Raw genomic sequence first — 12,074 nt, 5'->3', positions numbered from 1 at the left:
CCGACGGGGGGGGGGGGATATTCTTTTATCTCTATTATGAAAGAAATTTTCTACTCAAGATTTTTGAATCCACACTTCTTCTTGGAGAGGGCAGACCTCCGATCAAAATTTAGACTGTTGGTGCAATATGTTGAAGTCCATGTAAACACCTGCATTCTTGTTACATTCAGACTAAACTATTGTAATGGGATACACAACTGCACTATAGCCAGACTTCTGCGTGTTGAAAATGCCAAAAAATCCACAAATATATAGTTAAATAGAGGATGTAAAAGGTCTAGTTCACCCATATTTAACTGTCCCGCAAACAACATACACACCAAGCAGAGCACTCCAAGTCAAAAGATGGCAGTTAGCCAGTAACCCCAAGATCTTCACAATAACTGTCGATGACAGGACCTTTATCTTCAGGGCTCCTACATTTTGTAATGACCTCCTAAAACACATAAGAGATCGCCCAATAGTCTTAACTCAAGTTAAGTTATAAAAGTCTTAAACCAAGGCCCAATACCTGTTTCTTAAATGTGTGTTTTTCTTAGCTTGTAATCTAATAGGGCTGCTGTTGTTTAGGTTGTGTTATTTCATTTGATTTTCCTTAAACTGTGGTCCTCCACCCAGTTACTGTATCCCAATTTCTCATATTTACATCTGGATTTACAGTCTGGATTTTGCTGGCATCTATCACAGAACAAGGATATCTGTGATGTCAGAACCCAGGGTCTAGTGAAATGTTAGGTCCAAGATGGCAGCCACAGGAAACCTTAGCTGCTTCCCTAGGATAATCCAGATGACAGACCCAGGACAGCAGGATTCAAGCCTTAGCTTGAAAGATTCTTCATGTTGTATTAGGTCTGATGTACCACTAACTCATTATCGGGAGGTGGAGGCAAACACTGGGTCTGAATGCCCCAGAGGTTTTTCTCCCAATGGGAGTTCTTCCTCTCCGTCTATAAAATATTCCTAACTGTTATAATACACTCTGTTGCAAAATGTTGAGCAAATAAACAATTGTTTTTTCTTCTGGTGTGTTGAGACCCTAACCGAGAATAAGATGTTTCCTAATAACAGATGGATGACATCCAAATTATGCTTGCTATTCTCCGGTTAGCAAAACCTTTTCCCTGTGGGAAGAAAGTAAAAGTACATCGTTTGTCACTGGAAAAAAACAAATGGATGCTCAATAAGTGAGGAAAGAGACAGTGAAAATCCTCAGGATTAATTTTCCCTGAATTGGCTATATAACTCTATCACTATATGTAGCTTCTGGTAACAAGTGGGAAACCCAAAGTTTCCAAAGAACCACATATCAGGTAGGATTTTTTTTTCTGCAAGTTATAATTATGCAAAGCCGGGCCTGTAATGTCTCCTGTGAGACCCAAGCTTGTTGCAGCTGATGAAAATTAATTGAAGTGGTGGATGTGGGTGAAGGGAGGGGTGTGCGTTTGTGCTGTCAAACATGAAGGGCGCAGAGTCTTGATTATTAGAAGTCATTCTATAAGCAAAAAAAATATAAAATTTTTTAGCACCCTCTCCACCTCTCCTGTTGCATGCTCATCCCCCTCCGCCTAGAGAAAATCATCATACTGCCACAACCATGATGATGATAAAGTCGTTTCCCTGGAGACATTGGTATCTAGTGCAGGTTTCTTTAGCTATCTTTGAAGTGCACATACTTATATAACCCTAAAGGGCTGGTGAGGAAGCCTTTTTTGACTTCCAAAAGCACACCTTTAGCATCAGCTCCTGGTGTCTTCAGTCCAACAGCCCTGTCCTCACCTGCTCCAAACCACAGGCGCTTAATCACATTGTGGCCAAGGTGGCACACTTATTATACAGTATTTGAAAGTTTGAAAGCAAATCCAACACAATGTAAATAGTCCGAAAAACTTTAGGAATGCAATCCCCTGGATACCAGATGAGGTATAATGGATTAAGTTAGGTTTGTTCTGTTGCTTTGAAAGTTACATTATTTGTCATGGGTCATATACAGTATGGTACTTGACCTTAGTGGTACTGCACATTAAATCTATCAGGCCTAGGGACTGATCAGGACAGCGCGCACGGGACACGTAAATGTTACTACAGTACATTAAATGTGTACAGCACTGACTTCAGGTGGAGATTTAAACAGATATTCAATATGCTTCTCCCGTACTACACAGAACTTTACTCCATGCTGAAATTTTCCCTTCAGCATGGAATAAAGCTTTACTTTTTCCTCTGAAGCCTACACATGCTGACACAGCAACAGTACCTTCCTTGAACTTATAGTTCTATACTATGCAATACTATTGAAGCATACGGTGGGTTACTGTAGCGTATGATGCAGGTCCTCCCCACGGAACAAGAAAGCCATTGAGTGAACCTGGCATTTTTACGTTAGAAGACTGAGGAATTACATTCTAAAGATGTTTTTATTGCTGTAGTAAACATGTAGTGCACTGGTCTCAAAATGTGCATAACATTATCCCGGACATTGAGATAACAACATTGATAACAACAACCTGACTCATCATGTTGCAATTAAAAAAGACTCAACTTGGCTGTATTGCCGCCTCCAAACAATGTGACCCCCTTACACAGAAGTAAGCACCCCTTTCACGGTTCTTCCTGTATATACAAGTTGTACATGATGAAACACTACTCTGAAAATATATGAAGTGTTTATGCGGATGCACTTGTACCATATATCCTATTGTACAGCCCGCTAGCTGTCCTGAGACCGGCCTTTGGATGACTAAGTCTGAGTAGATAGTATGTTCCTCTTGTCAATAGCATGGATGCTACAGTCTGATGGTAGATAGATGATGATCATATTGACATTAATTCCCTCCATTTGCCTAGCACTTTTAAAGTGCTTCCACCACTAAATAGACAGGATCTGCACCTAGACATCATTATCTTAAAGATTCCTGCCACCAGCATTCCCAGAGTGTTTTTACTCTGTCTTATACAAAGCACTGTACTGTAGTGTGATGTGGGCTAATCAAAACAGACGAATCTGAACACTTTTTCGACACGCACACCACCATTGGATGTGCAGACGTCCTCCATAACATATCTCACATCATTCAAGGGGTCTGATATTCTCTCATTTCAGATGCAGTCGGTATCAACGAAGGAAAACCAAGGCCAAGATAGGTCCTTATAATACATTACAAGCAATAATATCAATTATTTACAAATTATAGTGGAAAATAAGTTACATCTAGTAATGATAGGCCTGTTAATAAACAACTCTAAGCCTGCTAGGAAAGAAACTGGTACTTAATGGAATATTTAATTATTTATTAATGATCCTAGTTAAGTAATCTGTAGAGAAAAAAAAACTGGATCTGTAAATTTTATTATAGGGTCAAACAATTTGCTGCTATATACAACAATATCATAAACAGCTGTAGCTCAAACTGCTCTGAATTAAAGATGTTAACTCTTGTTAACTCTTTTATCCATAATTTTGTGCTTCATTTTTCCATTCAGACCATTTAAGTTTTTTTATTAGATGAATCTCAGCTGTTGCTTCCCTTTAAATTTGAATCGTCAAGCAGAAAACTCAGTTTTCCGGAAACAGCTGTAGGATTGTTTTTATAAATTCCAAATTTTCTACCCTCTTAGGTGGTATCCTATAAATTAAGACTTAAGAGCGGACAATTCCCCTACCTGAAAGTTCTTGTCTTTAAGGATGTGAGAGGACTTGACTACATCCAGCTCGGAGAGGCTCTGCAGGATCTCGTTCACAGCCTGCTCACACAGCGCCGATGCTTCGGGATCAACCTCAGACTTCCCCACCTCGTCCTGTTCAGCGCCCGTTAACTGGCGACCTGCACAACACAGCAACGCCACTGACACGCTGTCTCCCATTTCCGTTTCAGGTCAGATTATGATCACAAACGCGCTGTCCAACAATCTGTTCTAGTCACTTTGGCACACAGCAGTGTACATTCCCTTCGGGCTGTTGAGTACCACAGGTCTCCACCAAAGTCTTTAAAAGCTATGTAAGTTACGGAATATATCAGGAGCAAATTGCTCTGCTTTTTGGCATCATTTTTGTTTTTTATATTTTATTTATTTTCATTTTTCTTAACTAAAACAACATAACATCACTTTATTAGCCCTATACAATTTCTTGCATTAGGAATTTGTCTTTTCGCATACCCAAGTTTGCTCTCCATGAGACACAGACAGTGAGAGAAGCTTGGGGTCAGAGCACAGGGTCAGCCATTGTAACAGTTGGGGTTAAGGGCCTTACTCAGGAGCCCAGTGGAGTAGGATTCCTCTGCCGGCTGCAGGATTTGAACCGGCAACCTTCCAGCCACAGGCACAGATCCTTAGCCACAGAGCCACCGCTCTGCACATTAATAGTGTGCTTTCCCTAATGTATGATCACTTCAGTTCCCGGTGTATGATAAAATAGTCGATGCACGTCATTGTGGCTTGGGCGGCGCGGCAGTTGTCTTTAATGCCGTTGGGTGGGTAATTACGAGGATCGTTTTGTGCTCCACGACCTGTCCCTGCTCACCCTCTGCTGGCTGCTCCTCCACCGACTTGTCACTCTCGCCGTCTGCGCTCTGCTGCGTGTGCTGCAGGCTCAGCTTGTGACACACCTCGAAGGCCTGGCCCACTGTGCGTACGATGCGCATTGCCTGGGTCTAAGGGCAAGAAAAACAACATGCAGTTATAGGGTCATTTCAAAATGTATGACTGTGTTCGATCTCAGACCTCAAACTCAGGCCTTGTCCTAATACCCAAACTTGCAGGCTTGCGCTCTTCATTTACGCGTTCCTGTTCAAGTCTGCAAGACCTCATGGTGTCCCATTTCTAAATTTGTGTGTCACCAGGGTGCTCACAAGCGCCCTCAAAGCGCCTTTCTCTGAAGCCCGCATTGGAGTCCACATTCCGCAAGGAATCATCCCCAGTTCTTTGCGGAACGGTGACATTCTAGCCTGTCAAAGCGGAGAGAAGTTGCCATGGAGAATAAAATATTCCCGTGTTAGTAAAATTGAACAGTCTTAAAACTCATGTTTTCTGTAAAAACAAAATTTCATTATGCTACTTCAGATTCATACTGCATGTATTCTAGCTATGAAGTTTTGACATGAAGCTTTTATTCCGTCACCCCATTTGGACTGATGAATATTTGTTTACCTGCGGTGTATTTTGTACACAGAATATTTAATCATACACATATTTTATAGCACAAAGCTTTGAGGTATTGCCAAGTTTACCTTATTTAGTTTACTTTAAATGAACATGAATGATTGCGTTATGTTCCCCGTACTGTCATTTGTGTACTGGGACAGACAATATAAAATGGATTTAGTAGTACAAAGCTTTGAATACAGAGACCTTCCTTAGTTTACTTCGCCCGTTTTGAGTTGAGCCTTAAAAGAAAAAAAAAGACTGTACTACTGTACAATAGTGAAGCAGAACCTGTCTATTTAAAGGGAAACTGAAACGTTAGTTTCATATTTCGAGGTTAGAAAGATTGCAGCATTGATGAATGTGTTTCAAACTGCAATAACAGTAAAACATGCACAGTAACTTGTAAAACCAATTTACATCACAAAATAGACTACATTTCCAGTTATGCGCAGTGCCATGTTCTGCAATTCAGATCCAGGCAACAGAACGTCCGGTGACGTGTTGCGGCCCTATGACATTGTAAACAAGCACCCTAGTGAATACAATAGAAATATTGGTCCAGACTTTGAGATGGTTTTGCCGACAAATACTACTTGTTAACTCTGCATGCGGATCATGTTGGAACAGTTCTGCGGTGAATTGTCTAATGCACAACCTGTATTTTTACGTTCATACATCTCATTACACTAGCCATTATGGTGACTAGTGAGCGGGAAGGGCAATTCGTGGGAACTCAAATGCGAGCTGCATGAACATGGTGACTTACAGTACTTTCATAAAGGTAACGATTTTGTGCTTAATTAGAAATTTGTCATTTTGTTCTATAATATCAATGAACTTATTTTGTTACCAAGATTAAATAACTGGGTTGAGAAATTGGGACTGGAATTCCCCTTTAAATGATGTGTCCCTTGATGTCAGTATTTCTATCCGATTTGCATCCCAGAAACTGCTGTGGAAGAGATTTAACTCTCTCCTGCTTGAGGCTATGTTTTATGGATAATGCTAACAAGAGACAATTGGTTACTTATGTGTTAAAAGTTTTAAAGTCATTGTAATGATAATAATAGGTGACTTAAATTATAACTGCCAAGTTCTTTCAATTTGGTGGCTTAGGTTCAATATTATTATTATTATGGTGGTCTTATTCCAGAAATCAGTGGACATATTTGGACATGAATCTAAAAAAGCCTATTTCAACCTCCACTTTTCCCAATTTAAATACAATGAAATACCAATTTTCCTTCTTCCTGATTAAGACCTAATAATACATATAAATGCACCAGTACCTCTCCACTCAAATCTGCTCCTTTCTCATGGTCTGTTAATGAGGAATCAAATAAGGCATTCTTATTTTTATTTAAGCTGCTGGAGAGTCGAGCTAACTTATAATGTCTAGGAGTCCTGCACTTGTACAGTAACACCTGAATTCAAACTGAGACACCAATCTAAATGAAATTAAATGAAATAATAACACTAACATTTATAGCAGTAGAACAGCTTATTTCCATTGAAACTGCAGTTAAGAGGTGCCTGCTTTTATTGAGGTTTAACTGCTAAACCATACTTAAAAAAGCAACAAACCTGAATACATTTTCACTTATTACTTAAATTATGATTGCATTAAAATTATTTTGTTGTGTTATCTGTATATTACTTGGCTTTATTAACACAGTAATCAAACGTTCGGTGCCACTAAGGGCTGACTGTCAGGAATCTACAAACATGCAATTTGTGGCTCATGGCCATCACAGAGTATGGGAAGGTCGGGTAACTGGGTACTTTGGTGTTTTCTATCCATGTAAAAATGGGAAGAAGTGCAGCAGCTGTTCACACAGACACAGCTGATTAAACAGCAGCTAGACAGCAGTGCAATCTTCAACAACTTGTCTCAAATGAATAAGAGAATATAGATTCTGTACAACAAGTCCCAAGTCATAGTTTACTTGGCAAAGTGTTGCCAAGTGTTGCCAAACCACAGAAGAAGCACAACGTCCATCCCTTCTCTCAAGCGGAACATCATATATTTACAGCTGATTGAACTACCATGTTCAGTGCTCAGTCTGTGAACCACACGCGAATGAGAGATGTGACTTAGTGCTGGCAGATCTCTGTACCTTCTTCTTCGATTTGAAGACGTTGCACCTGAAAGTGTTGCTGGCTCCATCCCGCGCAATGTAACTGAAGATCTTCAAGTCTTGCGAATCGTGGGACACGTAGAAAATCCTGAAATATAATATGTGTTATAAATGTTAAATACAAAAACATGTTTTGAGTAAGAAGGGCCACAATCATATCACATCTTCCACAATCATATCATGTCTTGTTTTTCTCTTTAATCAGCTTAGAAATAAAGAAACCTAGAACTACTTAATATACATACTAATGTGCTCAATCCACTGATATTTTCATGAGAAGAAAACGAGTACTTTAAAACAGACTTGATTTGGAAACTCTTAATGCAGGGGAAATCTTTTCATTTTTAAAGTTAAAAAACAGGTTTTTGAGGAAGAATAATATCCTTTAACAAAGTTCAAGGCTTGGCAAGGCCACAATCATATCTCCCTTGTTTCTTTCTTTAACCAGCTTATAAATAAAGAAATCTAGAACGACTTGATATCCATATTAATGTGTTCAGTCTGTAAACCATACTGTACTAGAATGAAAGATGCCTTTTGCTGTAACCTACTGAAATGTAACAGCATTTACTTTAAGTAGAACACTGTTATAATAATTGTTATAAAAATGGTAATGGGACACCATTGTGTGACACACTAGGATGCAGTCCTTGGAAATTATATACAAATTGAGTATTTTCATATCTTAGAAAATGTCACACCTTGTAGCGCATCTGGCTAATTAGTCTGTGGAGAGAGATTCACTTATTACTTGGGCTGCTGTACTTGAAGCCAACTGGCTTGTCTGATCTCAGGTCTGTTTCTACAGTACACTGTGGGGTATGTTGTGGTATTTAAACACTTACAAGCATTAAGTGGAGCAGTATAAACTGTGAAAATTAGAGCAATTCACACTGTTTTCTAATACAACCATAAACGTAACAAATAAGTGAAACAATGACAACTTTCAGCAGTCAAAGCGCTGGGAGCAACAAGAATAATATGGATGCTGCTGGTGTTATTCTAAATACTGACTGAAAATAGCAAGACACAAAATCCTTTCAGAAGTACTATATTAAATAGAGTCCACTCCTCACCCCATAAGAACTGTTCTTAATGAGGGGAGACCATTCCCATCATCTAACCCATTTGCCAGTTAGTAGCTAACTGATCCAAAGCTTTCATTAAGCAGTTTCGAAGAAGCCAGGATATGGGTTTTAATAACATTGCTGCGTAGCTTGTTTCATACTCCCACAATGCACTGGTAAAAAAGTGCCTCCTGTTTTGGGTTTTAAATGAACTTTCACATACTTTCCACTTGTGTCCTCCTGCCCATGATTCATTGTTCATTCTGAAAAGGTTCACTGCCTCTGAAGATTCTGAATACTTGTATCAGGTCTCCTAGACTCTTATCAAGACTAAAAAGGTTTGCTTACGTCTATGATTCTGGAGACACACAGCTTAGGCCTAGACCTCAACTTTCTCCCCAGTCTTAATTTGCAAACATGGAGGCCTCACAAAAACCTTGCTGTTCTTTGTCATTCCTTAACCTTGCTTTTGCTATTGGTCTTAACAGCAAACTGGTTCTTTAAAGGGACATGAAACCCTATCAATTGAGTAGTTTTCCTTTTTTGTGTGTGTGTGCCTAGAAAAACAAATCATTCATTTCTGACATCACTTGATTCTTTCAGTCCTTGTCGTTTAAGAATATTTTCTCGGCTAAGAAAATTAGTTATTTAAATACGTCCTTTCGAAATGACCGCATTTACTTACTTTACTTATTCAGTTATTATTAATTATTAATTTACTTATTAATTTACTTTACTTATTCAGTTACTTTTGAATTTCATGGTCATATCCTTAGTCAATAAAACGGATGGGAAGTATCAATAGGAAGAGACTGATTTGTTACTCATGTGTTTGCTTATCGATGTGGTAATGAGGGCAGAAATGGGATAGAAAGGGAAATGTCAATTAAGCCACCTGCCTGTAAATAGGGTCATGCATCACCAACATCTTGCTCTCATCCCATGTCCATTCTTTCCTCTGCCGTAAAGAATTAAAAAGATACTGTTAAACACACTGCGCAAGGACAAGAGAAAACAGACAGAAAAAAAACAGTAGCTAAGGCTGGACAAGTACTGTAGATGGCGCTTTTTTATGAGTGTGAGAATAAACAGAGGCTACAGGAGGTTTGAGAGTCAAACTCAATGAACATGACAGAGTCAAAAGAAACCAAGAAGCTTCTGTAAGGTAAGATCAGGTGTGAGATTATTTTATTGCTGAGTTTTTTATCTTTGTGGAATATAACCTAGGACACAAAGACAACCCTCTGGGCTTTAGTCTAATAATATTAATTCCTTATACTTATATAGCGCTTTTCTGGACACTCCACTCAAAGTGCTTTACAGATAATGGGGACAATGTGTAGCCCACACTTGGATGACGCAACTGCAGTCAAAGTGCGCCAGTGACGAAGCCAATTCGAAAATGTTTAAGAGGCCAGGGGACAAAAATGATCAGGAGGCCATGATTGGTAAAGACCAGGGGGAAATTCGGCCAGGATACCCGGATTAACACCCCTACTCTTTTCGAGAAAAAACATTTTTAATGACCACGGAGAGTCAGGACCTCCTGTTTCTCAGGCCTACCTTCTGTTTCTTTCTCAGGATCACTTTGACCCCATCCACCGACACCACAATGCTCACTTTCTTCTTCTTGATATTCTTGGCCTTGAACTCATACTGCAAAATGAACGCAATAGATCATAAACATAACATAAATAGATACATTCTGAGTCACAAAACGCTGGATTGTGGAGTTGTTTTTCCCCTCATTGGAAATCCGTCATTAAATCCATATTGCTATGTAAATGGATAAATAAATAAATTGCTATAGCAATTAAGAACTGATGGTCGGTTTTGCTTCTAGTAGAAAAAACATTCACAGGTTTTCTTTAGGTATCTCAAGTTTAGTTTACAACACTTATTACCTGTTAGAGGCATACACATGGTATTTGGACAGTTCTTGGGGGTTATAACAGCCGGTATTGCATAAATACATAATTAAACAAATACAGTCTATTTTGAGTTTATTATGTATGGAATGTACATCTACGAGCAAGCGTTATAGTGATTTATAGGAAACCTTGAACATGGTAAGGGGAAATGCTCTAATCTGTTTTATAACCAAATTAAGACTGGAAGTCCACAATGAAAACAACATCGGTCGTAAAACTCTCAAAGCCTTATTCTGTTTCTTATTACATACACAATACATCTGTGGATGCTCTCTTCTAATATATTATCTCATCATAGCGACTGGGCCAGCACTGTGACAGCTTTCACGTGGTATATGTGTCAAAGTCATTATTCATGCATTTACCAATGTCTCTCTCTGCCCTGGGAATAATTAAATTGCATTTCCAAAGTTAAACACAAAAGTCCAGAATTCTCCTCCTTTAGAGTCCCAGGTACTCTCCCAGATTGAGACTTATTTGTAATTTGTAAAATAACAGATATCTTCCCTATCTTCGGCCGTTATCAGGTTCTATCCTCTTAAAGTGCACCTCAAGAGACTAGTACAAACCACAAACCACAAGCTAAATGTATGCTGCTTTAGTGTACAGCGTTTAATTATTGACTTGTTACAAATTAGGCATACCCTGATAAATGAAAAGATGAAGGAGAGCCCTTGAGTACAATACACAAAATACTTTGATGACCAAATATGTTATGTCCAAAACAAAGCAGGACAATTTCACTACAGCCAATAGCCAGAGTCCCTCAATAAACTATAACAGAGGTAGGACATTGGTTGGTATCAACCTCTATTACAGTAATTTTGTTGTCTCTTTCCATGGGGGAAGCAAGAGTCTTAATACTGAAGCAAATATTTTTTAGAAGTTTCAACTAAAGAGAACAGAGAACAGTTTAAATGAATAAAGCACAGCCCACATGAAAAACATTCTGAGGACACTGCTGTGATCCGCTTATCTTGACATTGAAAGGTTTAGACTTCGAGGCAACAAAAAGACTTGAAACCTGTATAGCAGTAAATACGGGACTATTTTGCTCAGGAATGAATTTGCTGCCAAAACTTCCATTAACCAAGGGTTATTCGTTAGGATACAGTTTGAGAGAGAAAACATGATCCAAAAGCATATGGTGTCTTTTGTCACATAAGCCCTACAATTATAAATGCATTTAATTGACATTTAATGCTAAGGACATCACTAAAATCACATATAGTACATATACCGTACATACTGTATGATACCTAAAACAATCTAAAAAACATATTTTATTTTAAAAACATATTACAAAGTACAAAGTACAAAGAACGAGGCCTGGGTTCAAATCCAAGGTGCAGAGCTGCTCTTGATACTTCACTCAGATTGATTCAATAAATGCCCTGCTGTTTAAATGGGTCTCCAGGTCTTTGCTGAAAATGAGAACCTCTTTTTGATTGATTTTTTAGTATTTGGTTAAGTAAAGAGCTAAAAATTACCTTGATCGAATTTTCTCATTTTACAATTACTCAAGCTCGTGACAGAAATTATGCAGCATGGCTTCTCCGTGTGCAAAACTCAGGGACTTGTGGTTCGTCAGTGCCAATATTTCAGCCAATTTGAAAGAAATCTATTCTGAATAAAAAAAACATTAATGTTTTCCTGTGTGTGCCACAATACAATGTGCTTGTCTCTATCTTTTTGGTCCCACAAGTCCTGAGTAATTAAATTTTAAAGCCCAATTATTGTACATAAGGTGCAGAGAGTGGTAAAATGGAAAGCCTATTATGAGGGGAAAAAAGGGA

The 12,074-nt window shown here is 38.6% G+C and overlaps 1 protein-coding gene across 1 annotated transcript in view; it reads right to left on the bottom strand.

Annotated features, from left to right (window-relative positions):
• LOC148816102 (carboxyl-terminal PDZ ligand of neuronal nitric oxide synthase protein) overlaps positions 1-12,074 on the bottom strand; it is a 79,812-nt gene that overhangs the window by 25,083 nt on the left and 42,655 nt on the right. The window contains exons 3-7 of the mRNA XM_088940532.1: positions 9,911-10,003; positions 9,247-9,305; positions 7,260-7,368; positions 4,520-4,649; positions 3,661-3,821 (exon numbers count right to left, since the gene is read on the bottom strand). Coding sequence (XP_088796658.1) covers positions 3,661-3,821; positions 4,520-4,649; positions 7,260-7,368; positions 9,247-9,305; positions 9,911-10,003 — 552 coding nt within the window. The remainder of the gene's footprint in view (positions 1-3,660; positions 3,822-4,519; positions 4,650-7,259; positions 7,369-9,246; positions 9,306-9,910; positions 10,004-12,074) is intronic.

The sequence above is a fragment of the Atractosteus spatula genome, chromosome 23 (assembly GCF_055471065.1).
Source record: "Atractosteus spatula isolate fAtrSpa1 chromosome 23, fAtrSpa1.hap1, whole genome shotgun sequence".
In the NCBI taxonomy this organism is placed as follows: Eukaryota; Metazoa; Chordata; class Actinopteri; order Semionotiformes; family Lepisosteidae; genus Atractosteus; species Atractosteus spatula.
This window is presented reverse-complemented; position numbering and strand designations above follow the sequence as displayed.